The following is an 18,375-nucleotide window of genomic DNA, read 5'->3' on the forward strand; positions in this document are numbered from 1 at the left end:
TTACACGTGAATTATTCCTTAGAGATTTATATGTATTTTTCCTTAGTGATTTGGATAGGATAGATTTATTTAAGCTTTTGGGTAAAAGCAACTCCTATTTTTGTAAAAGAAAAGCCCAAGCAAGAGCATGCAACTATTTTTGGAATGTCGGCTATGTGTGAGTCTACTCAATATCTTATTTTTATGTTATTTTATGCTCATCTTGTTAAGTTGGTTCAATTCTATGGTTTAGTCTTTGTTGTATATGTGAGTTTTGAATTATTGTTCAAAAAGTATTCAAGATCCCGTGTCATTTAAGGTCCCGTGTTAGTCGTTGTTCTCTTCAAAGGGCTATTAAGTTAGCTGAAGAGTTTTTGCACTCTTTTTTTTTTGCCATGGCTAGGTGTAATAAAACAAGCAAGTCAATCAAGACTTGCCTAAAGCTGTGTGGTCTGACAAGACTTGGTGGAAGTCCACATGTCAAACCCAGCTTATTAATGAAAATAAAATTATCTAGGAGAAAATTAAGGCTATTCTTAAAGCGAGATTTCACCATGTCAACTTCGTGTGTAAAGAAGATGGATGTGTTCCTTGAATGGCAAAAAAAATAGACTTCTAGATGTGTACTATTCAAAGTTTATCCAACTTTCTAAGTATACACCTCCCTTGATTAAGGTGGCACTAAGTTTATCCAACTTTCTAAGTATGCACCTCCCTTGATTAAGGTGGCACTGAGCACCTAAGGAGGTTTATCACTAGCTTGAGATACCCGCTACATTTTGAAATTGAAGCTCTTCCATTGACCTCCATCTTTGACGTTGTGCGACATTGTGCTCCTCCAACCTAAGGCAAAACAAGAAGGCATGTGGAGCCAAGGTACTCATGGCCATGGGTTCATTGAAGCTTAGCAATTCATCATCATCCTCAATCATGCTCAGATTGCCTCTCCTGATACAGACAATTGACTTGACACTATATCTCCATTTGGACACTTTGGGGTGGATTGAAACGACCTTGAATCACTTAGAGAGAGAGATAAATCCCAAGATCATTGTTTTTCCTGCGACCACAAGTGCGTTCAACTTTATTAAATAGAGCTTAGTAGTAGACACAAGGACTCTCCTCTCAGAGAGCACAGAGCCAACTCAAGGACACCAACTCAAGGACACACTCCTAGTAGCTAACCATTACTAGATTCTTTAGGCACACAATGGCAATACTATTTGACGACTTAGAGAGGTACCCAAGTCCACCAACCCACCGAAGGAGAAAAGACACCACATTGTGCTCACTATTGACCCACAGTCTACCTCGACCTCTTGGAGTCACCATGAACCATGCTAACAAGCTACAATGTACTCGACATCCACGAGGGGCATGGTCCATAACATCCCTCCACATGATAGCTCTAGATTGAGCAGACTCTCCAACAAGAGACACCTTTCCACTAGCATTGGACATGGCAAGCCTCTCTACAATCTTATAAAAAGATAAATCTTTCACAGAACTGTGAGGAAGCTTGGAGGATACTCAAGGCGCACCACCCACCCACCCACCCCGATCATTTCCCTCAAACATGGCACTCCTATGCACAATCAACCTCCCCTCCCACACCCTCTATAGACATGCCCCACCACATTCACCTTTATCATCTCCGATATGGTGACCAAATCCATCCACAAGCGCAAAAATGGCACATCTCAGGATCATGAGGAACCCAAGGCTGAACACATCTCTCATGCAGGAGACAATCTAGCACCTCTCTTGGCTTATATGTTTAGTTAAGCTCTTTCAGAAGGCTTTCCACCCACTTGCTCATCCCACATTATCTCCCCCATCCATAAAGTCAGAGACCCCATGGATGCCAATACTTAGTAGACTATCATGATTGGTCACACATTGGCCAAACTCTATGGGTAAATACTTGAGTCTGAGCTCAACAAACCAGGAGAGAGAGAGAGAGAGAGAGAGAGAGAGAGAGAGAGAGAGAGAGAGAGGGGGGGGGGGGGGGCTGGCACATAGTACCTGAAACGAGTAGGATTTTCGAGGACCTTTCCACCCTAGACCACATCTTTATCCTCCATGCCATCATCGAGGAGGCCAAAGCTCGCAACCATGAGAATTATTTCCGCTTAGTGTATTTCCACAAAGCCTTTGATATGGTGCCTTGTGCATGCCTTCTCTAATGCCTCAAGATCTGGAGGTCTTCTCTGACATGTGCTTGATATGAGTTAGTCATTGGAGACGAGTGAGATGCCCATGAGGACTATCAAAGGAGATCTTTAGCACCATTGGGTTGAAACACAACACCCTCTCTACAGCCTTTACATAGGCGAGATCTCAAACTTCAACGACGGGGTAGGAGGAGGAGCATCGCTAGCCAACATAGTAGTCTCCATTTTACTATATGCTGATGATATTGTTCTTATTGTAGATTCTCCGGAGGCTCTCTACATGCATTTGGATGCTCTACATGGCTTTTGTATGCAACGGGACCTCTCAGTTAACCTTGGAAAAACCAAGGCTATGGTCTTCAATACATCCTAAACCAAAGAGCAAACCATCGATCCCACATCAGATTATTCAAGCAGAGTTTGATGCATCTCCACGGCCATTGAACACAAAGATGTACTACAGGGGTCATTTCTTGACGCTCACAGATAATGGCTTCATCTAAAGGCTAGGGTACCTTGATGCGGATTGTGGTTGACCAGCTCGGGTACCTTCACACCGCCTTCGAATAGAGACACGAAGAGCTGAGAAGATACCCCAAGGAAATTGTGCTAGCGAGATGTTAAGTCGTAGGACCAGTACATTTGCCATTGCCCAGTATAATACGAGACGTGATGGAGTTATCATAGCCTTTTCAAAGAGGGCTTTGGGCCTCTAGACAGGATCATAGACTATCCAGATTAGTGTTGCCTCCGACTCTTCTCCTTGAGCTCTATCAACATAGCGTGTCACTCCTCGGAGAATCACGACCCCAACACTGCTCACACCCACAACAGCCCACAGAGCCCATGGACAATATACCCACCTCCCATAGTGGAGCCTCTTGGCTGCACCATCATCTACCAAGCCACACCCTGAGTGGATTGGGTGACTACACCAAGGAGCTCGGCGCCCCCAACACCACCCTACGCACCAACTCCTTGATTCGCTGTTCTCCCATATCCCATCACTTATTGTATCCTAAACCTTATCTTGTGTAATGTCAGAGTCTGAGATCTTTAGTTTTAGTTTATCGTTACTTTTTATTATTTCTATAACTATTTGGCCCTCCTAGCTCTATTTCACATGATGGAACCCTTGTCCAAACACCAGACAAGTGGAAGAAGACATGGGAACATGGATCATGTAGTTTTCTCAAGAAAAAGCATCAATTTTGGTCCAAAAGCAAGAAAAAGCAAAAAGTCAAACTAGGTTGACCGCAAGCCTAGGACACCACTAGCAAGAGAAGACTGATCTAGATCAAAAAGCTAAAAGTTGTTTTTCCAAAAAGCAACTCTAGGGCCAAAAAGCAAGGCCCTGAAGCTATAAAGCAAAGCACAAGAGCTTTATCAAAAGCTGAGTAATCTTTTATTAATAAAAGTAAAAAGAGCAAAAGCAAAGACAGAAAGGGAAGAGCAAAAGCAAAGGCAAGCTTTTTAGCAAAAAGCAAGGCTTCCCCAAGGGGCTTGAACCACTCCCTTCTGTTCATGGTCGACGATTGGAGCTAACTATCGCCTTCTCCTAGCGGGTTTTCAAGGCTAATTGTTTGCAAGGAAAGCACACATGTGCTCATTGTTGTGATATCTAAGGCTCCTAGGTTGAGAAGCATCCTTCTTACATGTTTTTTATTGAAGCACTGACCCATAGGGCTGGACATAGCTGTAAACAGACGTCTATGGCAATGTGCACGCCTACATAGGTTGGTCGCATGTTTGTACAAGTTTCCTGATATCATCGTTGATTCTATGAGCTGCCCGAGTGCTGAAAACAGGGAATACATGGCTGGACATCAAGTATATAAGAAAAGCAACGAGCTTTTCGTGTGCTTTTATGGTGCTTTCCATCCCGTAACTTATATAGGGGTTGCTTGCTCTTAGACAAGTGGATTCAGAGATGTTTTGGACAGTTTGGTCGTGGAAAGCAGGTTGCTTTTGTGGACCAAGGGTGTTTTCCATATCCTCATGTTACTTCGGAGAGAGTTCTATCGCGAAAAGCAGATTGCTTTTATGGCTCAAGGTTGCTTTTAAACCATTCAAGCTATTTCAGAGAGTTCGATCACAAAAAGTAGGACTGCTTTTGTGGTGCTCAGTTGCTTTTCAAACATACAAGCTACTTCGGAGAGATGTCGTGGAAAGAAGGTTGATGTAACTTGGATCTAGATTTGGACTTGGGCTTGGATTTGGATTTGGATTTGGACTTGGACTTGGACTTGGACTTAGATTTGGACTTAGATTTGGATTTGGATTTGGACTTGGACTTGGACTTGGACTTTGGATCTGGTACTAGATCATTGAGAGTGTGGGTCATCCCCGTGTTGTGCTTGGCATCAAAGATCTCATGCCTTGACATCGACATCGACTTGGGTTTCTACACCGACATATTTGTTTGATTTTGTATTCATTGGTTGTATTGATCCTAACCAACGTGCCCGTGGATTGTTCCTGAATAAATTCCTAAAAGGGGGCGAGGTATGTTCCCCGCTCAGGGTGGTGTACTGTGCAAAATTTCCTAACCCCTTCTCTCTCTCCCCCTCTCTCTATATCTCTATCTCTTGGATACGTGGTTGAGTTTTTCACAGCACGCCTCGTTGGGCTTATAGTGGTATCAAAGCAAGATTTCTCTGGAAGAAACTTTCTTGGGGTAACAAAACCATGTCGAGAGTTGAGAGAAACCTGGGGCCTAATGAAGGGAACAACTAAGAAGCTGACCCACGATTTCATGATGGGAACCAAGGCCGATGATCCATTACTCATAAGACCACAACATGTCATCAACAGATTACCAAGATTTTGAATTCCTTGCTTGGAGAACCAAGAGGAAACATGACCAAAGAAGGGCTCAAATGTTTGAAGAATTCATTAGGGAAAGAGACACCAAGCCAAATGAGTTGAAGCTGCCAAAGTCTATCTTCGTGCCAAAGGATCTAGCGTTACCATTTCGAAAGGATTATCAGATTGACATCATGCGACGTTTACATTGGATGCTAGACCAATGCATGTTTTAAACAAAGAAAGCCATGGGATCTTTGTGGACCAAAGTTGAAACAGAATCCTTTGAAGAATTGAAACTCTATGTTAGCAAAGGACTAGTGTTGGATATTCTAGACCTTTTTGTGGTTGAACATGATGAGCTTGCATTGGAGCAGCCTTGAACCAAAAAGGCCATGCTGTGGCCTATGAATGTCAAAGACAACAAGGTAGCAGATGCATTATCTCTCGAAGACCCCTCAGCCATGCGATTGTTATGGGTTACCATATGGATTTCACTTTGGTGAAGGATCTTTATGCTACCTAAGAGGATTTCAACATGTGTTGGAATAGATTGCAGAATAGAGATTTGGTGACTAAGGTCATCAATAAGGGTTTTCTTATGATGCAAGCTCGTTTATGTGAAACAAAGGATTTTGAAGCCGAAAGTGACTACAACTCAAGTTTGAGAGAAGCGACTACTATTGGCCTAGCAAAAAGAACATTAAGTTTTATGTTCAAGAATGTTTGGTTTGTCAGTAGATCAAGTTTGATCTACAAAAGCAAGCATGATTATTGCACCCATTGAATATTCTATGGGAGAGTATTGCTATGGATTTTATCTTTGGATTGCCAAAGTTAAGGAATGATGGTATATGAACCTTTTTTAGGATACCAAGAAGATCAACCATGTATGTCATCAATTGGACCTTTCAAATCATTGGAGGACACATAATGCCTTCCATATCAGTTTATGGAAACCATACACATGATTACCACAAGAGAAGCATGCATTGAAGGATCCACCAGGGGTGGAAGGGCCAGAACAGATTGAGTTCCATTCTGTGAGAAAAAGAGAAAAGATAGTGGTTAGAAAGTTCCTCTTGGAATTCAAGAATTATTCGCCATTGGATGCGAAATGGATGCTAGAGAAGTACTTCAAGGACTATCCAAATATACTACGAGCTTATGAGGAAGTGGTTGGTCCAGATGTATTTGAAGTATAGATATGGACATCTTGCGATCAAGGCAAATTCAAGAGGGAGGGATTGTACCTCTGGCCCTCTTCATTGTATATATATTGGACTAGAATTGATCATTATTCTGCTTATATAATGGTTACTTAGACATGCTCTAGTTTGGGTGAATAGCCCAAGGAGCAAGATTTGTATTTGGATGGCAACGATGCCGGAACCATATTTTTATATGGGAGGCAACGATGCCAAATGACCCATTGGACGACAACGATGCCAGCTATGTTGGACTTCATAGTCGGGCGGTCATTGCGAATAGATGGCCTAGATTGTATTGGATTTTGCAATCGAGCGGTCATTGCGACCAGATCGCCCAGATGACTAATAGATTTCATAGTCGGGCAGTCATTGCAACCAGATAGCCCAGATGACTATCGGATTTCACATTCGAGCGATCATTGCAACCAAATGGCCCAGATGACTGTATTGGACTTCACATTCGAGCGATCATCAACTAGATGGCCCAGATGATTGTATTAGATTTCATGCTTTGGCAGTCAACGTGACCAGATGGCCTAGCTGACTATTGACGAATTCTCGGGCAATCCTAGTGACCAAATTACCTTGAGCAATATCCTGAGCGGTTTCCCTCAAGAGCCAGATAGCTCAGTACCGTTTCCGTTGAAACCAGATAAAACAATCCATCAACAAGAGGAGGATTACTTGTGCACTACATACTAATGTATGTTAAATTGGACAAGGCAAAGTGGTGGGCGTAGGGGGAAGGAGCACTATAGATCATCTGCAGAGCAGGTTTTTGGCTTACTACAATCTCATTTGGGTTGTCGTGGTTCTATTGGGGGGATTTGTGTTCTACCTGGGCTCTACAGATTTGTGCATTGTGACCATCTTGTTGTTGCTGCTATAGAAGTTAGGCGTCTAGCTTCTATAATCTTCTTCAGTAGTAGGCTTGCAAGGAAAGCCTTATTTTTTAAACTCACTAGCACCACTTACACACCGTCTGTTTCTAGTATAGGCACAAAACCTTCGCCGTTAATTTCCATTATTTCTATGCAGCTGTGGTATCTCCATCGACATCAGCACCTTCAACAATCTCTCCAACCTTAGAGGGAGGTAATACATACGTAGTGCTACCACCAGATCAAATTCGATGATTTTTATTACATCAAACACACCAAATCAAATTTGGTGATTTTTATTACATGAAATGTATGGACAATGCTTGGATTTATGGCGTGTGATAGTCCACTGTGCTCCAAACTACCTGGCCAATGCCTGGAATACCCAGTAGATGCGAATGATGCATACATGTTTGTTGACTAGCTTCTGTGTAGTTTCTGTAGGAGGTGAGTATGCATTTATCTTTATCTAACACATGTGATATGCCATGAAGAAGTACCATCAAGAACAACGCTATTGGTTAAAGAAACAGCTAGAGATGTTGCCAGATGAGCAGATGACACCACAGATATGGGAAAAGACTAGATGCACAACCTCACCCGACAGGGCTAGTACTGGGAAATATTTGAAATGTATGGATGCACTTGATGTATTTGGAATACATGGATATACATGGAACATATGGATGTGCTTGGAACACTTGCACTCTGTAGTTCAGGACAATTGCAATATAAGAGGGAGGGAATGTGACTATCTGACCCTCCTAGCTCTATTTCACATGATGGAACCCTTGTCCAAACACCAGACAAGTGGAAGAAGACATGAGAACATGGATCATATAGTTTGCTCAAGAAAAAGCATCAATTTTGGTTAAAAAGGAAGTAAAAGAAAAAAGTCGAATTGGATTGACCACAAGCTAGGGGTACCATTGGCAAGAGGAGACTGACCTGAATCAAAAAGCTAAAAGCTACTTTTCCAAAAATCAGCTATAGGGCCAAAAAGCAAGGGCTTGAAGCTATAAAAGCAAAGCACAAGAACTTTATCAAAAGTTGAGCAATATTTTATTACTAAAAGTAAAAAGAGCAAAAGCAAAGGCAAAAAGGGAAGAGCTAAAACAAAGGCAAGCTTTTTAGCAAAAAGCAATGCTTCCCCAAGGTATAAAAAGGCTTGAACCACTCCCTTCTCTTCATGGTTGAAGGTTGGAGCTAACTATCACCTTCTCCTGGCAGGTTTTCAAGGCTGCTCGCTTGCAAGGAAAGCACACATGTGCTAATCGTTCATATCTGAGGGTCCCGGGTTGAAAAGCATCCTTCTTACATGATGTTTTTGACTGAAGCACTGACCCACAGGGCCAGACAAAGCTGTAAACATCCACCTATGACAACGTGCACGCCTACATAGGTTGGTCGCATGTTTGTACAAGTTTCCCAACATCATCGTTGATTCTATGGGCTGCCCAAGTGATGGAAACAAGGGATACAAGTTGGACAACAAGTATAAGAAAAGCAGCGAAGTTTTTCATGTGCTTTTATGGTCCTTTCTAGGGTTGCTCGCTATTAGACAAGCGGATTCATAGATGTTTTGGACAGTTTGGTCATGGAAAGCAGGTTGCTTTTGTGTACCAAGGGTGTTTTCCATATCCACATGTTACTTCAGAGAGTTCTACCGCAAAAAACATATTGCTTTTATGGCTCAAGGTTGCTTTTCAACCATTCAAGCTATTTCAGAGAGCTCTATCACAAAAAGTAGGATTGCTTTTGTGGTCCTAAGTTGCTTTTCAAACATCCAGGCTAATTCAGTGAGATGTTGTGGAAAGAAGGTTGATGTAACTTGGATTTGGGTTTGAACTTGGACTCGGATATTCGATCTCGGTGGAAGATTCTTGTTTGTATTCATTGGTTGTATTGATCCTGGCTAGTGTGCCCATGGATTGTTCCTGAATAAATTCCTAAAAGGAGATGGGGCATGTTCCCCGCTCAATGTGATGTACTATGCAAAGTTCCCTAACCCCTTCTCTCTCTCCCCCCCCCTCTCTATATCTCTATTAGTTCGTTACGACATGCCCCGTTGGGCTTACAATTTCATATGATTAGATTTCATAGACAATAAGTATACATCATTTCAATCTCACAGACCCTTTGGGCCTTTCGAAGACGTTAATATAACTCTCTCTCTCTCTCTCTCTCTCTCTCTCTACACACACACACACACAATCTTTTTATTGTCAAATATTTTTGTTAAAAAATATAAAATAGTAGAAATTTGTTATCGAGTGTTTTTTTATTAAAGCATTTTTCCCCTAACACAAGCAATTTCGATAAATACTGAATAGGGGCGGAGTAACCTCAGTGCGCCTGCCCCTGGGCGATGATAGCAATGCTGCGCAAAAAATATACACATGGAACGCCAAATATAACGACAAACCCCCTTTGATTATGCTTAATCGAACCCTTTTAGCTGCTAAGAATTTTAACACAACAAACGTAGCCGGCAGCCATCGCTGAAGCTTATCCTTGAAGCATAGAAAAAACAATAAACTGATTCTTAATCGCATTTTAGATCTATTCTTGCACTGTATCAATCAGAATCTGGTCGCAAAACTCGTGTATTGTACTAATCAAAACTGTTTAACTTACTAATCAGAACAAGTTTTTGACATTAATTAGACCTCCATTGCAAATGAGTTGATCTTCAAGAGCTGTTGAAGGCCTTATCACCAGTTGGGATCATCTTACAACAAGAACAAGGCATCCTTGGGTGGTGATTAAGCCCAGCTGCTTGCAAAGCAAAAGTCAGCAAGAAGAGCAAAAGCAGCAACAGAAAGCAAAGAAGAGCAACAACAGCTTAAATTACCCTCACCATCACTAACACACAAGCCCACCATAGGCATTATTTGGTAAAGACATCAGCAATATAGAGTACCCAACCAAAAAAGGCTTATGATGAGATGGGGCAGTGTTGCTCACAGCAAGTTAGCACTGCAAATGGCTCACAGCCGGTTCCAAAAGAGAAAATTAACTTCGACAATCATGCAAACAGCACTGTCTTCTCCGATCCCCAGTCCTCCTCTTCATCCAACGAGCCTAGCACAGAAACTCTGTCTTTCAAATCTACACCTCCCAGAAGCTTGAGAAAGCCATCTCCATCCAAGCCTATCCAAACCAAAACTAGGCCCGCAGACTCTGACAGTGCTAGCCTGCAGACAGAGAGCAGCGAAGCTGAACTATCAAAGCCTCTAATCGACAGGAATCTCGGATATGCAAAAGGCTTCTCTTCCAAATATGAGCTGGGCGCCGAGGTGGGTCGCGGCCACTTTGGTTACACATGCTATGCCTCGGTAAAGTCCAGTGAGTCTCAAGACGCAACAGTGGCCGTCAAGATCATCCCAAAGGCTGAGGTGAGACCACATGCTTGTTTTGAAGGCTAACAAATTCTTCAATTTCTGAGCTTCTGACGAAAGCGGTGCTGATGATGGCAGATGACGACAGAGCAAGATATCCAGGACGTACAACGTGAAGTAAAAATAATGAAAGCATTGTCAGGGCATGCAAACGTAGTGCAATTCCATGATGTTTATGAAGATCACGATAGAGTGTACATTGTTATGGAGTATGTACTTCTCATCCCTTCTACATGATGTTCATGAAGATCGTGATAGAGTGCACATTATTATGGAGTCATTCCTCCTACATCAAATTATTTGATTCGAAGGATTATTCCCCTACAATATCACCCAACGCTTGCTATGCATTCCACAAACTTTTTGTCACTTCATAATGTCCCATCTCATATGGCACTCAGCACAATCTATGTTTTTGCTGCCATTTGGCTTCTTTTATGAAGGAAAGGAAGAGCTCTTTCCAAGAAAAAGGAGTAAATAAGGGAGGGAATGCAGCCCTGGGGAGATTCCCAACCAGTAAAGTTAGGATCCCTTTTTTGGAAATCCGGCTAACCTGGGGATATTCACCCACGTCACAAACAAAACAGCAGTGACAGCAATGGGACGAGCTCGTTCCAAGAGTGAAAAGAAAAGTTGGAGCTCAATCCAAGAGCCACGTCAGATCTGGCCAGAATGGAAGTGGCAGTCAGGACCAGTTGCATTACTTTCTGCCGGTCAGGAGTCCATGATGATCAGAGCTTGCTGTTTTCAATAGCTACTTTTGAGCCCTCTGAAAACTTTTTTCTAGAAAGAGCATGAACCTAACTGTTTGCATGTGCATGGAGTAAGCCTGTGGCTGCTGAGGTATGTGAGTGGGAATTCTTGAAACGAGTGTTTTGCTGAATGTTATATTTTTTGGGTTCATAAGTGTGTTATTGTACAAGGCCATAAACCTCAAGGTACTATCCAAGGCTTCAATGAGACTGTCAATCTCAAGGGCCCCTTGGAGTCTGGACTCATGGGGAGATGAACTATAGTTATTGGCTGTGTAAAAACTATACCTGCTAATAAAGACACTCCTAAACATCAACAGTAGGAACATTGGATTGAAATGGCTATATCCGCATGAGTATTGTGTAATTGGGAAGCCCTAGAAACAGCTGTAAGGTTTTCTTTGATGTGCCTTGGCCCCCTACAGCTGGTGACCAATGTTCCTTCTGCGAATAAAGACATGTTCCATAGCAGCAAAAGGATGCTATTGTTTATTTATTTAATAGGCTCGAAATAAAGCCAGTGTAAAACCCCATTCCTCTGCTGTTAGCATGTGCTTGATGCACAAAGGGGTTGCAGATTTGATATTTTCTTGTGAGGTTTTGGAATGAGTGCCATATTGGCAGGCCCTTGCTCACATGAATTGTCATATTTTCTGCCATTTTTCCTACCCCTTCCTGGCGGTAATGCCTGGCCCACTGAGCTGTAATTGGTTGCCCCAAATCTGTACTGCATTTTCATGATGCTGAAAATGATCCCGGCTGAAAATGGCCTGCTCCTCGTATCCAGCCCTACTCAGATGGCCATGCGATTTTCCCTGAGGATGGTACACCCCTTCCATCTGCTTACAATCCTAGTGCTACGCTATCCCAGTTTCCTAGTGACTCTCTTTCCTTCCTTTTTATGTTAGTCTCATATTAAAACTTCATCTTCTCTTTTAACCTGGGCCATGATGGAAAACTGCAATCGATTAACCATTAGGGAGATGTATTTCTACACATGTTCGTTGGACTAAAACGAGCATATAATTGCTCAAACATCCTTGGCTGCCAACCTGCCCCTAAACAGTCTGAAATGATGGTGTACAACGAAGAGCTCAAGCTCCCCTGTGCACACGTAGCTGCTTCCCCCCTCCCCTGCGCCCTGGGCTTCCCGCACCATTTCCCGCCCTCCCTTCGCCTTCACGAGTGTTCTCTCCCGCCCCTCCTCCACGTTCGCGGTTTGAACCTTTCCTTCATCCCGCACCTGTCTCCTTCCTCTGCTCCTTTTTCCTGCATCTCACAACCCTGGTTTGGTCCAGTGTCAAATGCACCCATGCAATGAGGTGCAATGTGACAAACAAGTCATCATCATCAGTGCCATACTTGTATAGAAGTAGTACCGTTTTTGGGAATATTTGTCATACGCCGTAACCCCATTGTGAGCCCTAGTCCAGGGACGTGTCAGCAGGCACGAGCTACGTAGGTCGTTTCAAGTAGTGCTGATGCTACCTTTATGTGTATTTAGAGCGGGATATGCCTGTGCTGATCATACTTTATGTAGATGATCTGACCATCACAAGAAACCATGAGAAGAAGATCCAGGCTACAAAAGCAAGCTTACAACAGGAGTTTGAGATGACCAATGTCGGTCTTCTGCATTTCGTTATCGGGATGGACTTTTGGGAGACAGCCAACTGTATCTTTCTTTCTCAGCAACACTATTGCAAGGATGTACTTCAAGCTTTTAGGATGGCTGAATGTAAACCCATTTCTTCCCGTATGGAGCCAGGTAACAAGATGTCCAAGTATGATGATGCCCCTTTGGCTGATGCTACGTTTTGGTACCGGAAGCTAGTTGGATCTTTGATCTACCTAGCTAACACTCGTCCAGACATCAGTTATTCAGTAGGTGTTTGAGCCAGTTTTCCTCTCAACCCAAGCAAAACCATTGGAGACCTTGTCTCCATGTTCTCAAGTATTTGCAGGGTACATAAACTTATGGCATTTTGTATAGGAGAGGTGCCCTTTTATCAAGGTATAGAGACTCAGATTGGGTTGCTGATGTTGACACCATAAGGTCAACTACCAGATATTGTTCTCACTTGGCTCTGATCTCATCTCATGGATCAGTAAGAAGCAGGTGATAGTTGCCCTTTCATCCACTGAACTTGAGTATAGAGCAGCACGCGCTGCCACTTGTGAAGCTGTTTGGCTCCTGAGATTACTTGAAGGAGAGGCATGTGGTCAAGATGTTGCTACCATTATCAAGTGTGACAGTCAAAGCTGCTTGGCTATGGTCAAGAATCCAGTCTTCCATGCTCGGACAAAGTATATAGAGGTGCAGTATCACGATGTCCAAGAAAAGATCTTGACTGATGATATCTTTTTCGAGTATTGTCCATCTGAGGACTATGTAGTAAATATCTAAACGAAGGCACCACCACAGGATCAACTTGAGCATCTACTATAGAAGGTGGGTGTTGGCCCACAACCAGGATTTGAGAGGGGTTGTTGAAGATTCTATTTTAGTCATGGTCATCTCTCGTTTGTGAGCCCGTAAAGGGACATTTATGGAGATGGACCGTTTGCATGGGAGCAGGGTGCCAGCCCTCAACCTCGGGCATCTGAAACCTGTGGCCTAACCGTGTGGTGTATGCGAAGAACAGGGTATCCAGTGTCTCCTCCCGCTGGGAAGTAGAGCTTTGCAGCCTCTGCCATCATGACTATCCTTCTGCTGCTGCAATTCTCTAAATATCAAGGCGTTTTTCCTAGTGTTTGTGACGGCTCGTACACTTTGCCTAGCTATTAGGGCTTAACTAGGTATCCTGTATCACGACAGCAAGTTTTCCTCCAAACAGATTTGAGATGTACCACATTTCATGTAAAAAGCATTTAGAAGTGAAAGTTCCAAGTTTTGCTTTACAACAAGATACTTGAATTTTGTATCCACAACATCCTTAGGTTCTGAAATGCTACTGCAAATCTGTAATGTTTTGATTAGGTTGTGCACAGGAGGGGAACTACTAGATCACATCCTTGAAAGGTAAAATATCAAAGAGAAAACAAGTAATTTTATGGTAAAGATAACTAAGTCCAATCCCATTTGTTTCTTTTTCTTCAAATCTGGTTTGAAGATTTTTTTAAAGGAGATTTTCTCACAGGGGAGGAAAGTATGCAGAGGAGGATGCCAAAGCAATAATATCACAAATGTTCAGTGCAGTCTCGTTTATTCATCTACAAGGAATCGTACACCGTGACGTGAAGCCAGAGGTAAGCACTCCATATGCAATTCTATGATGAGTTTCAATCAGTGTTTCCCCACGCAAAGTCTTTCTCAAAGCTCCATCTGCTTGAGACGTTTACCTTATGATTTCCAAAAATCCACAGTTTCTGTATTGTCCTTAGAGAGCTAAACTTCTGGTAGTGGGTTACATATTACATTGTAGATGTTGGGGTTCGAACCCACACCCCTTCTAAAACAGACCATGCCGCACTAGAGATCAAATTACTTACTTAGACGATTGCAACACCAAAAGAAAAATGATCAAAGACACAAAACAATGCATAAAAGCATGCTATGCATTCATTAATTCATACGCGTGCATGTGTGATACTGAATACCACAATAGGGACCAGAAGAGCCCTGGACAGAGTGGTACAATAGCCACTTGGGCAAGGGCCCACCAACCAGTCAAATTTTGCAAGATACAGCTCGTTTTGAGTAAATTGTTCCCTCCACACCATTCCTGCCTGGCCCCTGCCTTCCCTATTAGCATTTCTGCAATAGTTCCTCTTTCGACTGTGATTTATGTGATTTTGTATGTGACTTCTTATCACTTTCCAACCTTTTGTCCTGGCACTTCTTGCACAGAACTTCCTTTTCAGTAAGAAGGATGAAGGTTGTCATATGAAGGCAATAGATTTTGGATTGTCTGACTTTGTTCAACCAGGTGTGGAAATGCAAGCTCCCATGTTTATATGAATTCTAAGTTTCAAAGGTATCAGCTATGTTCATGAAAGAATTTTAAACCTGACAAATGTATCTTCGCGATGGTGTGCTGCAGATGGGAAATTGATGGACATTGTGGGGAGTGCTTATTATGTCGCACCCGAAGTTCTTGAGCAATCATACAGTACAGAGGCTGACATTTGGAGTATAGGTGTAATCGTGTATATCCTTCTCAGTGGAAACCGCCCGTTCTGGGCACGCACAGAGTCTGGAATATTTGCTGCAGTGACACACACAGAGCCAAACTACGATGAGGCACCATGGCCATCCATATCTGCAGAGGCAAAAGATTTTGTTCGGAAACTACTAAACAAAGACCCCCAAAAAAGACTGACAGCAGCTCAAGCTTTGAGTAAGGCGCTCCAATGCCGGGGAATTTAGTTAACGGTGTTGTCTGAAATGCCGACCGTCAGTTGGAGTTTTTTTTTTTTTTTTTGCCTTAGGCTGGGTACAGAACAGTCCCCACCCGCCACCCTTATCAGGGACCTATCTTGGCCGCTGCCGTCCTGGATGCACAGGGAATCCTCCCCACCCGTCCATGAGTGGTGACTGTCTTGTATGCAGCCTGAGTTCAATTTGTAATTAACTCATTGTTTTGCTTTCCCTGGCAGCTCATCCATGGCTTCGTGGAAGCCAAAAAGCTCCCCTAGACATGCTTGTGCTAAAACTCATAAAATCATACCTTGAATCTTCATCGTTAAGGCGGTCAGCCCTAAAGGTGATACAGCTCTCTATATTGAGGCAAAAAAATTAGTTGTAGTTGGTCCTTGATTTTCTAAGGTTTTAGTGCTATGTCCTTACATCAAAAAACATATGGGTGTTGTTTTTCAGGCTTTGGCTAAGACCTTGACAGAGGATGACTTCTATTATCTTGGGGCTCAATTCATGCTTTTGAAGCCAGAAACAGATGGAGGAATTACCTTAGAAAACTTCAAAATGGCAAGTTTGTTGATGTCTACAAGTCCATCGTTTACTTAATAAAACTAAAACTCATAGCCACTTTTGTTTTGAATTTGGCCAAATCTTCCGACATTCACATGATCATTTCAAAGCAACTAAATGGAACTTTTTTTGCTAGAACAGGCACTTCTGAAATCAGCAACAGAGGCAATGAAGGAATCTCAAACTTGGAAAATACTTAAATCAGTAAGCGATTCTCTCTTATACTTGAGTAATCCTCCATTAATAAATGAGAGAAGCCAGAAAGCACCTCAAACTCCACAAGCTCATTAGAATGGGATTTTTTGAGAAGGCCCAAACATCCTCAAACTCCCCAAGTGGGATTTATTTGTTTGTCTTCAGAGCCTAGTCTAGAAAAAGGACAGCCCTCTGCGGTGGTGCCCAACTCAGCTTCAACATCGATTTGACCATTCCTCTGGATTGGCACATTCCCATAGCCTCGCCTCTTGATCTATTAAGGATCGCCTCTTTCTCCTGGCACATTCCCCTGGTGATCTTCGGTATCCACGAGGATCCCTCCATTAGCTTTTATATAGTCCGCAGTAGAGGCCACCTACAGCCTAGGTTGACTCTCTTGGAGGACTATCCTTCCCGCCCACACGGGTGAGGATAGTTGGTTTCCACAACCACAAATAGCACATCCACCCCTCCCCTATTGAGGTTGTAAATGACCCATCATGGTGCCTATGGGAGATCCGTCCCCATGCCCAGTTAGAGTGGGACCCAACAGAGTGGCACTGTCGTAACCCCACCATTCGACTGAAGGCCCCAAGCATCCCATTTTTTCTGTGCTCGGTGGCCACCGCACTTTTTTGCAAGAGGTAGATGGTGCTCCAGCTGCCACCGCCTTGTTGCACACCTAGGGTCTCTCTCCCAGTTTTTTCTGAAACTACTGGCATCCACTCTAGGAGGGTTTTTGGCCTCAAAAGATTCCCTCTTCCTTTGGCTACTTGCTCATTACAGCCTTGCAGTGGGAACGTGGTTAGCCATTGCACTCTGTCCAGCTTCATGCAATCATTGTGACGCCCTCCAAAAGTCGCAGCGCCACTGCCTTTAGGATCGCTCAAAGGTGCATCAGGTTTGGTGGAGGATTCTCTGTTGGTTCATCAACTCCAAACCCACCACTCTCCACTTTGATAAGATGGGCATGATTGCTTGGGCCATGGAGGTGGGAGTGTGTGTGACATGAGTGCTAATAGTGACTAAATTGATAAACACGGATTAAACAGTAAACACATAGTAGAGAAGACTTGAGAGATCTAAACAACTGTGTACTGCAATATATGCTCCATGAGTTAGTCGTCTACCCACTTCACATTGGTTGATGGGAAATTCTTGAACTTCATGAGAAACCTCCGATGAAATTTCCCACCTTTGAGTTCCAACTCCTTATGGAAAACTATCTGCTCCGGTTGGAGTACCTCTTCCAAATCATCTGGCAGCTTTGGACCCTGGTCCCACACTGACTGGTCTTCACAAGGTTGCTGCAGATTGGCTGCCTAGGTCCCAGATGGGCTGCCGACTGGTTACATGAAGGCTGCCAACTGGTCACCATACCCTCCATGGTGATGATGATGATGCTGCTGATTCTGATGTTGATGCTGATGATACTGATGATGCTACTGCTGAAGGTACTGATGATACCAATGGAGATGATACTGTTGATGACTTAAATGCTGTCCTAACTATGTATTAATTATGGATTTATGATGTTCATGCTGGAGATTAGCCATGGCATGGGCGTGCACCTGACATCTAGTGCTTCATCTCAGTCAGTATGTAACTATCTGGCCCTCCGAGCTCTATTTCACATGATGGAACCCTTGCCCGGACACCATACAAGTGGAAGAAGGCATGGGGACAGGAACCGTAAGGTTTGCTCAAGAAAAAACACCAGTCTTGGTCAAAAAGCAAGAAAAAGCAAAAAGTCAAACTGGGTTGACAACGAGCCAAGGGCAACATTGGAAAGAGGAGAGTGAACCGGACCAAAAAGCTAAAAGCCGCTTCTCCAAAAAGCAATTCCAGGGCCAAAAAGCAAGGCCTTGAAGCTAGAAAAGAAAAACTAAAGAACTTGAGTGATCTTTTATTGTATAAAGTGAAAAAGGGAAAAGCAAAGAGAAAAAGAAGCTTGACTGCTTTTGGCAAAACAGCAAGGCCTGCTCAAGTATAAAAGAAGCATGAACCCCTCTCTTGAATCATCATGGATCATCAAAACCATTGAAGG

General features: G+C 43.1%; 1 protein-coding gene across 1 annotated transcript in view; it reads left to right on the top strand.

Annotated features, from left to right (window-relative positions):
• Positions 1-9,398: 9,398 nt before the first annotated feature.
• LOC147608599 (CDPK-related kinase 5-like) overlaps positions 9,399-18,375 on the top strand; it is a 40,682-nt gene continuing 31,705 nt past the window's right edge. Inside the window, exons 1-9 of the mRNA XM_086788929.1 lie at positions 9,399-10,448; positions 10,530-10,660; positions 14,184-14,225; positions 14,344-14,452; positions 15,054-15,132; positions 15,247-15,543; positions 15,803-15,909; positions 16,023-16,130; positions 16,275-16,337. Of these exons, the coding sequence (XP_086645055.1) occupies positions 9,999-10,448; positions 10,530-10,660; positions 14,184-14,225; positions 14,344-14,452; positions 15,054-15,132; positions 15,247-15,543; positions 15,803-15,909; positions 16,023-16,130; positions 16,275-16,337 (1,386 nt within the window). The 5' untranslated portion in view covers positions 9,399-9,998. The remainder of the gene's footprint in view (positions 10,449-10,529; positions 10,661-14,183; positions 14,226-14,343; positions 14,453-15,053; positions 15,133-15,246; positions 15,544-15,802; positions 15,910-16,022; positions 16,131-16,274; positions 16,338-18,375) is intronic.

This window comes from Cibotium barometz, chromosome 53 (assembly GCF_041138505.1).
Source record: "Cibotium barometz isolate CiBa-2024 chromosome 53, ASM4113850v1, whole genome shotgun sequence".
NCBI classification, from domain to species: domain Eukaryota; kingdom Viridiplantae; phylum Streptophyta; class Polypodiopsida; order Cyatheales; family Cibotiaceae; genus Cibotium; species Cibotium barometz.